Source organism: Mytilus galloprovincialis, chromosome 6 (genome assembly GCF_965363235.1).
Source record: "Mytilus galloprovincialis chromosome 6, xbMytGall1.hap1.1, whole genome shotgun sequence".
Classification (NCBI taxonomy): Eukaryota; Metazoa; Mollusca; class Bivalvia; order Mytilida; family Mytilidae; genus Mytilus; species Mytilus galloprovincialis.
The window spans coordinates 5,818,761-5,836,520 of NC_134843.1; the positions used below are offsets into that span (position 1 = coordinate 5,818,761).

The window sequence follows — 17,760 nt, forward strand, 5'->3', positions numbered from 1 at the left end:
CAAACTGTACCGATAGAAACTATGAATCAATACCAGTCTCAAATAACTGAATTGACAAGGGATCCAAACTAAAACCCTGGAAATAAGTACCACTGTTCAACTTATTCAATTGCACAAATCATCGTAAATAACACAAAAGAAGCGATACCATAATAGCAACAAGATCAGACAGATATACGATATAGAATAAATGTACAAGAAATGCTAAAGGAATCCTTAACAGCAAAATCTGCACCAGAATATGCAAAAAAAGTAGCACCAAGACTAACAGATATATCTCAGACATCAATAGACACTGAAATACTGCCTGAAAAATGGTCGATGCAAAAATCTACTATGTATTCAAAAATTGAGGTAAATACGCAGCTGACTATTACAGACCAATTTCAATAACTTATATATCTTTCAAACTAGAAGATTGGGCAAACAACTTAGGCAGGCGATTCTATGCTACATCCTGATCATTAAAAGCAAAAGCCATAGATATCATGCGCTTACTGAATACAAACTCCATTAAGTTAAGAACAACACATTCCATTGAATGCACATATCAGAAGATTGTTGTGGACCACATACATAGCAATGATACTTGTGAGCACACATAACAAAGGAGCATCAATAGCAAATTGAACTCTTTTTCGCAGAATCTAAATCATACCCACAGTAATGTAAGAACTCAGCACACATTTTAATTGTACGACCAACATAGGATCCACACAGTGTAGTGATCTAGACGAGTATACAAAATTAAAAAATTAACTATAAGCCCTTCACAGCAAGAAATTTCGATAACTTAAAATCTTCAAAAAATTTAAAACAACAAAGGAAAGACTATGCGTTTTGATATTCGCGTCAATCTAACAAAACATTCACCACTCTTTCATATATCATCTGCAATACCACTCAATAAATAATACAGAACCCATTTTGGTTTTTGTTTGCTGGTGTTTTACAATATAGCCAATTGTCATACGATCCATCAATGTTAAAATAAAAAGTCTCAATGAAGAATGTTTATATGTTTTGTTTATATGCATAAGCAAAGAGGGACGAAAGATAGCAGAGGGACGAAAGATACCAGAGGGACAGTCAAACTCATTAATCGAAAATAAATTGACAACACCATGGCTAGAAATGAAAAAGACAAACAGTCAAACAATAGTACACATAACACAACATAGAAAACTAAAGAATAAGCAACACGAACCCCACCAAAAACTAGGGGTGATCTCAGGTGCTCCAGAAGAGTGGGAGATCCTGCTCCACATGTGGCACCCATCATGTTGCTTATGTTATAACAAATCCTGTAAATAGTCTAATTCAGTAGGTGTTGATTGTTAAATGTATCCTCATTTTGTTCTAGACAAATGTGACATGTGCTATCAAACCAGTATCATATGTTTCACCAGAATCATGACATCAGAACTTACAAAAATGTAAGTATAAATGATTTGTGGTTTCATAATGCATGTATAAATAAAAGAAAATATCTCCAAGAATTATTTAATATTAATAAATAAATGTAACTTTTATCACACAACTCAATATATAAAATGTAAATAAGTTATGGATGGAATTGTTCAATACAGAGATCATTGATAAAGTGGACGGTTACATAGAAACTTGAGGAATGTTTTAAAACTAGTTTTCATTGATGCATTACTTCATTTTTTCTGCATTTATACCTATATAGGTAATTTCTATTTTGTTTAACACATTTATATGCTTGGTTCATCTGCACTCACAAAAATAAGGATGAAAACCAATACCACCTGAACAATAATGAATCCAGAGTATGTTATTTATAATCAGTCATAGACATTGGGGTTTAGTATTTACTATACATATCCAAATTGATGATTCTTCAATTTTTTCTCAGGAATGTATTACACAATTAACAAAAATTGACAGAGTATATTTTTCTGGACATGTCGTATCTGTCCTGTGCTAAAGGACTATAGTATAAATTTGAGAAAGTATGCCTTAATATCTATGAATTCTGGTACATCACTATCAATTAACATATCAATTTTTGCCATATTGTTCTCTTACCCCCCTCCATGCCCAACACACTGGGCCATTTTAGTCAACAAATAATATTCTTGTGCAAGTATTAATAATTGATGGAAAACAAAAGAGGGGGAGAGAATAAAGAAAGCACAGTTCAAAATGAAATATATAAGTTTGCATTCAGTTAAGACTATGTGAAAACTTGTTAAAAACAACTAACTATATACTGTACAGTGCAAATCATAAATACAAAAATAGCATAGGAATAAAACAAAAACATACAAATAACAATCATTAATATATACTGGGTTTAATGTCTTGTCAACATGACAAAATTTCAGTCAATATATAGCCGTTTTAGTGATTTTTTTGTATTAAATAAAAAGAACATTTAATTCAAAAATCCATGCAATGTATTATGAAAACAAACATAAATTGAATTCAGATCTCAATATTTAAGAATTATGATATATAGTTTAAAATATGTCAGACATTGAGTAAAATTTTGACAACAAACATATTTTTTTTTAATTTCAGTTCACAAAATGTTCAATACCACTTAATTCAGTTTACTTCCATCTTTTTATTTTCCATCAGCAGTTTTACTATGGAAACTTGGGTAATTGTTATACATTAGACAATATTATTCAGAACACATGTTGCTTTGAAAGTAAGTTAAATCATGAGAAACATTTAAATGAAACACAACAGTGTTTATAACAGTACACATTGTTATCAGCTTATGAAAGCTTTCTACCAGCATAGAACATCCTGTCAACCTACCATCATTTGGAATCAATTCCATGCACTTTAGGTTGTCGCACCCTGAGATTTCTGCTAACACCATAGTATTATTACAGAATATAATTTAAATGATAAATACAATACCACTCAGCAGATTGTCTAATGAAGAGTCTGTGTAAGCAAAGGATGGATTGGAATACAATTAAATCGTATAGTTTTTAAGGATTGAAAATGCAATATATCATATGTAGCAGATAACGATAAAAAATCTATTCTGAGTACATTTAATTGTTATCCTTTAGAGGTTTTCTATGAAGGAGATTTATGTGATAATCTTTCCTAGCATTATTTACTATACATTTCTTTTAAGGGACAAACCAATGCACTAAAACATGAGACTGACTCCCTCTCCCTTTCTTAGCTGGGACATAATAATTTTTTTTTTTTCTCTTTAATGATTACATCATCATCTAACAAAGTTTTAAGACCACAACAATTTCTAGATAACTTTAAATTGTAAAAAAACGTCTTCATGTTTGATCAATCTCAAAAGTTCCCACAAATAATGCATGCATATAGCTAATATCATTTAAGTCATTCAGTAACACTAGGTAATACATAAAAATATAGATATTAAAGTTGTATAAAAATAACTTTCAAATAATTTATTCCAGAAAAATAAATAAATAATTATATATAAATAAATTATATCACAGAATAAACAACAGGTTTCTTTGAGATGAACAGTGTTTGATAATACTTAAGCATACTGAAATAGGTTTTCATTATATATGCAAATGTAAATTATATTTTAACATAATAAAAAAATAAAGTAATACAATGTACAATGCAGTCAGTAAAGATACAATAGAATTCAAAAGTGGTATTTTATGTGAAATTACTTCAAGGATTATTTACACTGTACTAGCGAAAAACTCTTAAGGAGTGTTCACTGTTCCTTAGCTTATAATCAGAATAATGCATTTCTTCAACACTTCTCATAGGAACTTAAAGCAAAGCAGTTAGCAACAAATATCCTTTATTTTCTTATGGTTGTAATCAGTTCTATATATATCTTCATAGCCTTGTTTTAAGTTTGCTTCTTCAAATTCAGGAACCATCAATTTTCTTTGCTTTAATTATTTACCAATTTCTAGCAATACCACAAATATAATTGATAAATTTGAATAGAATTTTATCTGCAATACTTTTGCCTTTGTATTAACAGAAATATGACTTTATTACTGCTACTTCTGGTAATCAATATTATAATTGTACATAAGGTTCATGACAGGAATTCAATAACAAACATAACTTTTGAACATATTATGACGAATGTATGATAAAAACGCCTGATTTAATAGCAAAAGACAAAACAAAAAAACTTTCATTCAATAATATTTTCAAAAAGAATTAATATTAGCGACGTCTCGTTTGCAAATTTCTTGGAATTCAGTATCTTTGTTGTTTTAGTTTTTACTAAATAAATCAGAATTTCCAAAAATACTACTGTGGATTTATTATTATTCGTTGGATACCAATTTTCACGGATATCTTGGTTGGAAATAAACCACAAATTCACAAATGTTCAACAAAGTATTGACTTTCTATATGCTTGTATGCAAACTTTAAGAAAACCACAAAATCAAATATCAATAAAAAAACAATTTTTCCCCAGAGTCCACGAAGACTGATATCCATGAAAATAAATGAATCCACAGTATTTGAGAATGATGGTTTATAATTGGTCAATCTATCAACAAGGATGTTTCCATTCACCAATATTTGTTTATACTCCCATTCATATAAATTGTTCTAATTGAGATGAGAAAAAGCCTTCGATGAACTATGAACTGTATGTTATACATACTTTTAGCTGAATATGTGTGAATCCCCATTGAATGACACCATACATGTATATTCTGGTTGTTTGGATATGTATAAAAGAACCTTATACAGTGAAGTAAGTAAGATGAAACACAATCTAGACTTTGCTTATGTACAATAAACTATTGAAATCACTAAATAAATTGTAATAAAATTCAAATTTAAGTAAAATCAAAATCTGCTGAAACACAGATCAATAAATATGATATGAATTGAGTCTAGTGAAATGAGTTTAAGTGTTTAGTGTTTCAATAAATGTATGCAATTGTGCAACCTGTGTAAAAAACAATCACTCTTTTTAAAAATGAAAATGCTAGCCCCACACTCCAATTTTTTTTTTATAACCACAAGATAAACATCTGTAAATCCTTTTTCAGCATATAACCAAATAGTTTTCTAGCCCTGTCTTATTATGTCGAATGATGTTTTGATAATATTTCACATTGTCCTCCAGGAATCAACTTGTCAAAGAAAAACATCAACATCTTGTGAGCCTGAAAATATAAAACATAACTTTATGTGTCATGAAGTTCAAAGGAATGCAAAACTATATTATAAAAGAGGGACGAAAGATACAAAAGGGACAGTCAAACTCATAAATCCAAAACAAACTGACAACGCCATGGCTAAAAATGAAAAAGACAAACAGAAAAACAATAGTACACATGACACAACATAGAAAACTAAAGAATAAACAACACAAACCCCACCAAAAACTGGGGGTGATCTCAGGTGCTCCGGAAGGGTAAGCAGATCCTGCTCCACATGTGGCACCCGTCGTGTTGCTTATGTGATTACAAATCCGGTAAATAGTCTAATTCGGTAGGTCATATTCATGAAAGGGAAGGGGATTGTAGTTACGACGTAAGGAACATATCCGATATCATTTGTGAAACGGTTATTCCATAACGGTCAACCAACTCGTGATGGCGTCCGTAAAATTTACGAAGGGATGATTTCAACTTCACCATTTGGAACTCTTGGTTTAATAGCTTCCTTGTGAGCAGCAAACCTCTATCAAGAAAATCATGATAGGAAATGCAAGCACGGGAATATCGTATCAATTGGGAGATATATACCCCGTATGCAGGTGCTGCTGGAATGAAGTGATCATACCACTCTTACTTAACCTCAGTTTTAATGGACAAAAAACTTCTTTTTCTCAAAACATTGACGTCCAGAGAGGAAACTGATAATAAGTTTTTATCAAAACAAATTCAACATTCAGTTACTTTTTTTGGGGTTCTTGAAATACATATGGTTGCAGGGTACGATTCCAAAATAAGTTTTGATAGAAATTTGTCCTAGGGAATCTCCAATCCATAGCTTCTATGCACCAAAATTATTATTATCTTATCTTCCTAATCCATTATACTGTTGTTTATATTGTCATGAACTGAATTTTGTTGTATTTTCTTTTGTGTACCTTTTGTTAATCCACTGTTCAAGATTAAAAAAGGGACAGGGTTGAAATCTTAAACTACAATATGAACACAAAGAACACAATGCATTATTCATATTATCCCATTCAAATGCACAGTGGACAATTAATTCTGAATCGCAACACATGGACACTGAATTCTGAATCGCAACACATGGACACTGAATTCTGAATCGCAACACATGGACAATGAATTCTAAATCGCAACACATGGACAATGAGTTCTGAATCACAACACATCTTAAGTCTAAATTTCCAAAAAAATTAAATCATAGCAAAAAAAAATTCTCAATTTATATTAGTCTCCTTTTAATAAAGTCACAACTTTTAAAGATGTTAGAGCTGGACACGTGTCTTTTTTGTAGACCATGTAATCACCAATATATGTCTTTAAATTTATCAGTGTTGTTTTTGGTTGCTATCCAATTTCCTTAGAAGGCTTTTGACAAATTTCTTTCTTCTTATATTTCAACAAAAATCTATATACATGTACTTGTAAAAACAATTCTGATAACCTTTTACCAGAGATACTTCATTAACAAAATATGCAATGTAAGACAGATTTCTATGCTTTCATAGTTGTACAAGAGGATGTGTGAATTTTTTTTTGTAAAAAAAAAACAAACTCTGATTGCTTGAAAACCAAAAACTTTTGAAGCATGTATACTTTTCAATATCAACTTTAATATTATTCCTGTCATTAAAAAAATTAGTAAAAATAAACTAACAATGACAACAGTTATCAATGACAAGCAGTTTTTCTTGTTCAGCTAGAATTTAATGACATTGAAACACCCACATTTATATTTATAAATAGATTTTTTTATATCAATGTGCATTGAGCTTGATTATGCAATGTGTAATCCCATAACAATAATTTATCATTCCAAACGTAGTTTCAAAACCTTACATTTTTTACAGAACATTCACAAAACAAAATTTCAAAAAGTATATTCATAGCAACAAGTTTACTAATGAATTTCTACAAGTTCATCAATAACCATAGATCCCATGGTATGTTTTAGCCATTTTTCTCCTATAGGCACAGCAATAATAAATCTATTAAAAGCTTGTGAAGATGAATTAATGTGATGAAAGCACTATATCTGGATGATGTTTGAACTGTAAATTCTGTCATTTTTTATTAGTTATTGTCACCCCTGAGGGCCTGTGACCAATAAACCAATCATATTCAATCTATTCAGACAGTAAACAGATATCACAATAGGATATATTATTAGATTATTTACTCGTCACTTCACGTCAGATATGTTTTCATTCATCATATGATTTGGAGAATAATAAAAATGAGATCTGGCAAAACATGAATCCTTCTACAACTAACAATAGGTGGAAAGAAAAGTAGATAAACTAGAGGCTCTAAGGAGCATGTATGTCGATAAAGGCCATTTTATTACCTATCTAAATTATGTAATCACCTTGTTTTGGATGATATCAAAGGGTTCTTGTAGGGTATTTCAACCTGCAAGAACCCTCTGATATCATCCAAAACAATAAATAAAGAAGGTATGCTTACTACATGGATTCATCATTATTTGTTGGATATCACATTTTTGTGATTTTGTGAATTTAAATGTTCATTGAATTACAGATACTCTATAGGCTCGGCATAACCAAGAAAATAGGTATCCACGAGAATGCAAGTTTTCCTTTATCCACGAAATTTGTAGCCTCAAAAAAAATTAATGCCACTTTTTTGGTCCCCTGGAATCGAAAATCTAATAATATTGTAATCTAATCAATAAACTCCTTATGATGATCATGATATACATGTATATCAGTATTTGTAGGTGTGAAGTTTGCCTAGTGTATATATTAAATATGTATGCATTTATACTTCAAACTTTTAAATCTAGTTCAAATCTACAAAAACTGCAGAAATTACCTCATTTTGAGATTTTGTCATTAACAAAATTGTGCAAAGGCTATACCCAGAAAAATATTTTGCTACATTTTTTTGTTTTTAAAAAGGTGTTCATGTTTGTAGAATATCTTCTGTGTCAGACCTAAGCTTAGACTATTTGGAAAAAAATATGTAAAACATGCTGATTTTGACATGTTTAAAACATCTTAGTGAGACCATAAGTGATCTTTTTACACAAAACTGTCCTATTCCATACTATATTGATCACTTAATTTGTCCATAACATTAGCATTATTTTGGAAGTCTTGTATAATCTGATTTTTTTTGGTAATACATGTATCAGGGGCCACTTAAATGTAGGCTCTTATTGTACCTCCTCTTGATTTTTGAATTATTACCAATGTTGTTCAAACCCCAGGGGCTGGGACAATGTTCCATCTCTGGTGGATATTCAGCAATCAACAAATTAAGATATTACATTTTGTATATTCATCTTTTTGCAAGTACATATATATTTTTATTTAAAAATTTGGAAAACAAGATTTGATGATTCAGCCATTGAAAAATTGAATAAATAACTAAGACAATTCTATATTTTGTAAAAAAAAAAAAACTACTGATATTGAAATAACACTGAGAAGAATAAGGGGAATACTTCTTTTCCAAAACAGGCAATTTGACCACCCTGTAAGAAAGACTAGTATTTGAAAGAAATTTCCATATCTTTTATTATAAGGGAGATTTCTACTGATATATATCTGAACAGTTAACACCTACTGTAAAGTCAGAAATTATGGCATGCATTTATTATTGCAATTTTTGAAAAATTAACAAAAAAAGTGTGATTTTAATTGTTGCGATTTTATAAGGAAAAGCTTCTTACAGAAATATGTATTTGATATCAGAATGCCAATTGTAATTATTGCAATACTCAAGTTGTCACAGTATTCACATTAAAAAACCTCACAATAATTTCTGAATTTTCAGTATTTACGATTTGACAAAATCATTTTATTTAAATTTAGTAGTTTCATATGATATTTTACGTGACCTTGTACCTTATTTATGTTATGTCTAGTCTACAGAAACTGGGTTTGTATTAAAACAAAGGGTGTTGTTTTTTTATCACAAAAATTGTTGTTTTTAATTAATTCTCTTTACAAAAACAGGAAAATGTTATTCTGTAGTACCCATTAATCATAAGATATTATGGAGTTAAAGTCAAGGTTGATAAAAAATAGGCTTGGGAATTATCATGAATTCTATTTTCATTCAGACAATACCTGATCAAACCAGAAAAGTGAAAACTGAAATGTAAGTTAGTGTGCATCTTTCACATTTAAGAGTGAAGCACAGGGACTGATGCATACAAAGCAAATCATGTTCATGGGTTGTAATAAAGGATTTTTAAAACCCCAGCACTGTTTTTAGGTGGACAGTTTCATAGATGGTGGACAACTAATAATTTTTGACACAAAGAATCGTTTTGGAATAGCTTATCTTATTCACACATTGATGAAAATTTTAATCCTAGCAAAACAGATGTTTCTCAAGAAATATTTTTCTTTAACTCTTTCCTCCACTGATTTTTTTTTTTTAGATACTTGATTCACATAGGATTTTTTCAATATAAAAAAAAATCGTCAGATTAAAAGTTTTAATGTATTGGGAAAACAAATATTTCATCAATGAAATTCCAGTCGTATATTCTCATGATTCATGATGAATATCCTTTTTAAATTAAATGCAAATTTTTATTAAGTCTGATACAGATTTTTTGTAGGAGAATGTTTTAACTGAGGCACTACACAGGTGTCAAAAGGCGTCATTATGGAGTAAAGGGGTAGTGTCAAAGGCGTCATTATGGAGGAAAGGGTTAACAAAAGCTAAGTTTTTGACCACAACTTTGACATTAGGGAACAATTCGGAATGCATATCATACCTGAATATTAATTTGTGTTCAAATCATTATACAAAAAGGTGTTCTCAAAATGGATTTGTGTTTCAATCATAAATTTTGGAGTGTGAGGGTCATAATATAAACTCTGCAAACCAAGGAATTTAAACTTGATCTGTAACTTGCCATGGTAAAACTATATACCAAATATCAAATCAATATCTTCAAGCACTAAGAGACAAAGTGTGGAAAACTGATTTAACCTGTATTGCCTTTTTGTAAGCTGATTACTGGCCGGCCATTTTCAAGCCCTACATCTAGCCAATAAAGTAGCTGTTGTAAAACTTCCAGGACACTTGTTTTCATTTCCCTTTAGGATGTTCCCAATTATTTGATCAATACAGTTGTACCAGAAGTAAGAAGTAATGTCTGAATAGCATATAAGACTTCCAACTTTCACGAATTACAATAGCATAAGGTATGATTTTAATCTTAATTTGACAATCAGAAAGCTTTTTAAAAGTGAATAAAAATAATTTCTTCCTTTTAGAACTATTAGACTACAAATTGTAAGATAATTACAATGTTTTTCCAATAAAACGTTTGTCTGCTCATGAAGACAAATGTTTTTCCATGTTTTATCTGCCCCAATCTATTACATGAAGGAAGCACGTTAATTAAGCTTACTCTAAGTTGTTTTTCATAACTATCTGAGTCACAAATTCTATTGGAAATCCTGTTTAATGGTCATATCAAAACTGGGTAATATTACAACAGTGGTTTACTATAATTGGTACTTATTTTCCAATTAACTAATTCTTTACACACTTATCTCTAGAATTAATATAATTTGTAATTAGACTGCTAAATTGTTTTCAATTGTGGTTACAATGATAATACCAGATATATTGGTATTAATTGGAGACAAAAACAAGATTGGTAAATCTATTTCAAACATTTATTTGGATCAGAGCCAAATAATGCAGAAGCTAATTAGAATTATGCATTGTCTTTTTTTCTTCTTTAAAAAAAAAGGAAAGGGTGTGTTCTTATGCTGTGTCGTTACTTAACTGACCCATGTTAGGGGAGAATTTGGCACCCACAAACAGGTTTTACCCTGCCACATTCTATATGGTCCATGGACACAGTTATCGTCCTTTGGTTTTCGTTGTCTACGAATATAGTCCCTAGTGTAAACAGTGTATAACTTGCATGTTTTATTTGATACACTTTCCAAATTTATTTCTTGATATTAAATGCATGAAATATTAAGTAGGGGGATGTTATTACATGTTAAAAAAAATTGGGTGCTGAATTTTTATGTTAAGTAGTGATTTGGTCCAGTTTAAAAGGTCAAATTTTATCACGTCTGAAGCTGTCAAACTGAATTTTACACCCCCTTAACACAGAATTGTCAATATTTTGAGTTAGAGCTGGTAGAAGTTTCTATAATTTGATATTATTTGTCTCACTGGTAGTACACTACACTGTAAAAATCTTTTTGAGAAAGAGCAGGTGCAATTTTTTTAATTTGAATTTATTGTCTAAAAGAAATGCACTACGAAATAACTGTGTTCTCGGGCCATATATGCCTGTCCCAAAGTATGGCACATGTATTTCAGTGGTTGTCTTCTGTTGATGTATATTACATTCATCATTCATTTTTGTTTGTTAATTACATATAAAATCAGGTCATTAGTTTTCTTGTTAATATTGTTCTACATTTGTAATGTTGGGTCCTTTTATGACTTGTTATGTGATATGAGTTCTCCTCATTGATGAAGGCAGCAGTGACCTCAAGTTATTTAATTATTTAACTTCAACATAATTTTGTATCTAGTGGAAAGTTGTTTTATTAGCAAGGATCATACCACATCTTCTTATACTTTTATTGCCTATAGCCAAATAAAAAAATTACAATGTATCAAATAAGATGTGTAAGGTTTAATGCATTTAAGGTCAAGTTACAGTAAATGAGCTCTGTAACAGATTTTGGTAAAATTTTGAATACATCTTTGGTTCATTGAACTATAATTGAAAATAGAAAAAACAAGTGAAACTGCGAGCTACTGCTCACTGATGATACCCCCGCCGCAAGTGGATAATATTAATAGTGTAAAAATATGCAAGTGTTCGGTAAACAGGAAGTTGTCGAGTGATGAATCTGAAAACGCATCACACGGTATAGCTGACTTATATAAATCCTGAAACCAAATTTCAGAAATCCTTGTATTGTAGTTCCTGAGAAAAATGTGACGAAAATTTTCAACTTGGCTATCATGTGTAAAATCAGACAAGTGTTCGGTAAACAGGAAGTTGTCAAGTGATGAATCTGAAAACGCATCACACGGTATGGCTGACATATATAAATGTTGATACCAAATTACAGAAAGGGTGGATGTGTAGTTCCTGAGAAAAATGTGACGAAAGTTTCATGGGACGGACTGACTGACGGACTGACTGACGGACTGACTGACGGACTGACTGACGGACTGACGGACGGACGGACTGACAGACAGAGGTAAAACAGTATACCCCCCCTTTTTTAAAGCGGGGGTATAAATACATTTATCAGGAAAACCATGAAAGGCGTCAAGGATAAGGATATTGGAACACCTGAAAGTGAATCATTCATATCTTGATTTGGTGTCCAGGGCAGTAAAGTAAGATGATTTTCATACCATCAATTCATTTATATTGGTTCAGTTTCCTAACAGTGATACCTAGTAATAGATGAGGAATGTCTAGGGACTTTGGTGTATGCAATACTCCTCATTATAGCAATAACATTCTAATGAAAGTTAACTAATTTTCGTATACAGGATGTTGACTAGACAGAGATTAAGGAACAGAAACAGAATACATATATAGCAGATCTATGAAGTACTGTACATAGTTCTTCCAAACACCCAAAAGCTTGTTGCCTTTTCATATTCATATAAATATGAAAGAGATTCAGAAACATATACAACCCATACAAGTTTTATTTTAAATCTTTTCTATGCATCTTAACTTTCACATCCAGGTGCAAGTGAACACAGTTAGTTTTGGAAACAAAAACATGGTTCCATTTTCATTTCACTTAAAATAATATAATTTCATCAGTGAAGATATGATTTTGAACAAACTAAATCATTCATTGCTTAAATAAATAGTTGTGAAACCAGCCAAACATGAAACAACTTCAAAATGACTTATTGATTGATATCCAGTAATTGTTCAAACAGGTCAGATGTACTCTACCGTGCCAAAAGTGAAGATGATTTTACGACGTCATGTCAAATGTGGTTGGAAGTGACAACTTTAAAAGCTGTTTTCTGTGTAAATAAGTTGGAGTTATCTCTCTTTTATTGCACAATATGAGAGTTGTGAGGTCGGTCATTGACCTGATACGTCACCGGAAGTTTGGAATCATCTGGTTTGTTTACATTTCGAATAGTTTTTAGAATGGCCCCAAAACACAAGGAACAGTCATTGTCGGAGAAAAATGCCATTGCAGCAGTGAGCATTACATAAGGCTAGTATGAAAGGACCTGACATTCCACTTCCAACTATTTATGGGGTTTTAATTGTTTCAAAGGTTGGGGGGAATTTGGAAAACAAGGAGAGAACAGGAAGGCAAAATCTGCTAACACTGGGGGATACCTACAAATTTTGAACCACTGTCAAGTCGGACAGAAAACGTCCACAGCATGAAATATCTGCTATTTTTAATCAATCTAGGGAAGAACCGGTGTCTAAGTGTACTGTTCAGCGAAAATTGTATGATGAAGGGTTTAAAAAGTATGTTGTCAAAAAATTCATCAGAATTTGTGCTGAAAATGTCAAAAAAAAGACTGGCATAGTGTAAATTGGCCAGGCACAAAACTGTGGAAGATTATTGGATAAGTGTCATATAAAGGGGTGAATGTAAGGTAGAAATTGGAATGGATAATCATGTTTTAGGCTGGAGATGGCTCGGTGAGGAGTGGACTCCTCTTGCTTAAAGGAGTAGGTTCAGTAAGACCCCTTTTTGGCCCCAAAATATAGCAGTTTTACTAAATTGTTAAAATATAATCCTTCAGTTATTTATTGGAAAGTAGAATGCTTCTGCTACATAAATATGGGCTGTTTTTGACAATACAATGCACATATATCAGGTACTAGCACCATTAAGTCATGTTAAATTACTAAAATCCTCATAATTCTAGCATTTTAGGTAAATTTTAGACGGTTTTCGTGTAAAACGAAAGTGGACGCATTCGTGTTCATCCTTAATATTGAAATGTAAGTTGTATTTTATGATAATACATAACATATATAAAGATTGAGGATGAACACGGATGCGGCCACTTTCATTTTTACCAAAAACCATCTGAAAAGTGACATTTTTCGGCATATCTATACTATTAAACGAGAAGACCTCATTTTTGGTGTCGCTTCTCTCCTTTCCACAATAAATTAATCAACACGCCTCTGTGTCCTATAGGTACAGTGCATAGTCGCATTTGTCATCCATTCATATGATTATTCAGATTGAGTTATTTTGGGAGAAAAACGAGAAAAAAGGCATCCGGATATTGTCCCGTCATTGGACAAAATTTTAAGTCATATTAGACTTCCGGTTTGCGTTTTTCTGTATACTTTAAACATACATATACAAAGAATAAAGTGTATTTTCAGAATTCTATCTGCTATCATTTTCAAGATTACTATCCACGGCGGTCACATCTATACTATTAAACGAGAAGACCTCATTTTTGGTGTCGCTTCTCTCCTTTCCACAATAAATTAATCAACACGCCTCTGTGTCCTATAGGTACAGTGCATAGTCGCATTTGTCATCCATTCATATGATTATTCAGATTGAGTTATTTTGGGAGAAAAACGAGAAAAAAGGCATCCGGATATTGTCCCGTCATTGGACAAAATTTTAAGTCATATTAGACTTCCGGTTTGCGTTTTTCTGTATACTTTAAACATACATATACAAAGAATAAAGTGTATTTTCAGAATTCTATCTGCTATCATTTTCAAGATTACTATCCACGGCGGTCACAGAGTTTATTAAATAAAGAGGGTCTGTATACTATATCAATGACCACCATGGATCGATTAGTAAACTTAGAATTGAAAGTAAATACACTATATTTATATAGTAATGAATGTTCATAATATACAGATAAGCCCTAAAAATAATCATGTGAACTTTTGATACCTTTTCTGAAATTCTCCAGTCATTAAATCTTTTACAAAATTCATTGATTACAAAAAAAAAGAAGATGTGGTATGATTGCCATGTTGAGACAACTCTCCACAAGAGACCAATATGACACAAAAATTAACAACTACAGGTCACCGTACGACCTTCAACAACGAGCAAAGCCCATGCCGCATACTCAGCTTCAAAAGGCCCCGAACTGACAATGTAAAACAATTCAAACCAGAAAACTAGCGACCTTAAAATATGTACAAAAAGTGAACGAAAAACAAATATGTAACACATAAACAAACGACAACCACTGAATTACAGGCTCCTTACTTAAATGTTCATAACATACTAAATGAAAACTATGTTCATATTGAAATTGATAGAAAACCAAAAATTGGGAATTTTGGAAATAAAGGAGGAGGGATAAAAAAAAAAAAAAGCATTTTCCTGTCCCAAATAACCTATATATGACTTATGATACTTTTGCTGAAATTCTCCAGTCATTCAATATTTTACAAAATTCTTCCAACAACACTTTACATACTTTAAACTACGCTCTGGATGCCCGCGATTTCGCGGGTGTGTTCTAGTTAGGTAGATTTTTCATATTTGAGCTTGAATCAGATCGTTTTTAATGACTAAATCTGTTAAAATCTTTCACATAAACTAATTAATTCAAATAAAATAGACACTTAAGTGTTTAAAAAGTGGTCAAAATCTTTCGTCAGATGAACCTGAAATTTGAGGCCAAAATCGGTCCTTACCAGACCTACTCCTTTGCTGTGGGTCACGTCTGAGTTTGATGATCTGGAGCTGCATTATCTATGAAGGTGTTGGTACTATTACTGTTGTAACTGGTAATATTAATGCTTTTTATGCCCCATTTATGGGCATTATGTTTTCTGGTCTGTGCGTCCGTTCGTCCGTCTGTTCGTTCGTCCGTTCGTCCGTCTGTCCCGCTTCAGGTTAAAGTTTTTGGTCGAGGTAGTTTTTGATGAAGTTGGAGTCTAATCAACTTGAAACTTAGTATATATGTTCTGTATGATATGATCTTTCTAATTTTAATTCCAAATTAGAGATTTAACCCCATTTTCACGGTCCACTGAACATAGAAAATGAAAGTGTGAGTTTCAGGTTAAAGTTTTTGGTCAAGGTAGTTTTTGATGAAGCTGAAGTCCAATCAACTTGAAACTTAGTACACATGTTCCTTATGATATGATTTTTCTAATTTTACAGCCAAGTTAAATTTTTTACCCCAATTTCACGGTCCACTGAACATAGAAAATTAAAGTGTGAGTTTCAGGTTAAAGTTTTTGGTCAAGGTAGTTTTTGATGAAGCTGAAGTCCAATCAACTTGAAACTTAGTACACATGTTCCTTATGATATGATCTTTTTAATTTTACAGCGAAGTTGAATTTTTGACCCCAATTTCACGGACCACTGAACATAGAAAATTAAAGTGTGAGTTTCAGGTTAAAGTTTTTGGTCAAGGTAGTTTTTGATGAAGTTGTAGTCCAATCAACTTGAAACTTAGTACACATGTTCCCTATGGTGTGATCTTTCTAATTTAATGCCAAATTAGATTTTTTACCCAATTTCAGGGTCTATTGAACATGTAAAATAATAGTGCAAGTGGGGCATCCGTGTACTTTGGACACATTCTTGTTATTAAAGTATATTGAGATTGTTGGCAATTTTGTTTGGCCTGTTATTGCTTGTCAATTCCCCAATGACAATTACATATACCAAGATGACAATGCCCCAGTTCACAGAGACAAAATTGTGAAAGAAGACTTGGAACAAAATTAACTTCAAGGTATGGAATGGCCAGCACAAAATCCAGACCTTAATATTATTGAGAATATGTGGCGTAAAATTAAAATTGAACTGCAAAACATGCATATAACATCACTACAAAGACTCAAATGGAGAAAGCAATTCGGAACATATGTACCTTGATTTTACGGAAATTTTTTGTTTCAAATGGGGTCATTGTACAATAATTTAAAAAAAAAGAGTAAAAGTTTAATCGCTCCTGTAAAATCAAACTGAGGTTATAGCATATGAGAATATGACGACAAATAATCATACCAAGTATGAAAGCTTTATGTCAAACGATCACCAACTATTTTTTAGAGGGAGAAAGGGTCAATTGGAGACCCTTTCAACTTAAATACAAAGCATTTTTTTGAAGCAATAAAACAACCTCACAAAATAAAATAAATTCTTACCTGTTTTGTGTCTGCTGGTCTAAAGATCATCTCACCATATTTACCTATCAAAGATTCTGCACCATAATCACTGTAATAAAGTAAGGTTTTAGTTAACTTATATACTGGAATATCTTATTTTGGATGTAACAAGTCCTCTAATTGGCTGAAAGGTATTGTCTATCAGCTCATAGATATAATTTTGTCATGTGTCTGTTTCCCAATTAATGTTTTTTCAACCCTTCATCCATAAAAAACGTTATTTTGAAATAAATATTAAGGAACGATTTTAATATTTTTATGTCTAATAGAAATAACCTCAAAAAGTGTGCACCACATTTTTTATGTTATTTCTTCATAGACAGAAAAAATATTAGTCATTTGAATTTCTTCATTGCATTATACAAAAATAAATCTCATTTACTTTATTAAAGTAAAAGAATATTGATATTTAAGCCATAAAAAAACATGAGACTAACTAAGTTATGGACTGTT

The 17,760-nt window shown here is 31.5% G+C and overlaps 1 protein-coding gene across 2 annotated transcripts in view; it reads right to left on the reverse strand.

Annotated features, from left to right (window-relative positions):
- Window positions 1-1,489: 1,489 nt before the first annotated feature.
- LOC143078797 (dynein axonemal assembly factor 8-like) overlaps window positions 1,490-17,760 on the reverse strand; it is a 54,334-nt gene continuing 38,063 nt past the window's right edge. For both annotated transcript variants that reach the window (XM_076253775.1, XM_076253774.1), the window contains exons 26-27: window positions 17,287-17,356; window positions 1,490-5,135 (exon numbers count right to left, since the gene is read on the reverse strand). In XM_076253775.1, the coding sequence (XP_076109890.1) occupies window positions 5,052-5,135; window positions 17,287-17,356 (154 nt within the window). In that variant the 3' untranslated portion in view covers window positions 1,490-5,051. The remainder of the gene's footprint in view (window positions 5,136-17,286; window positions 17,357-17,760) is intronic.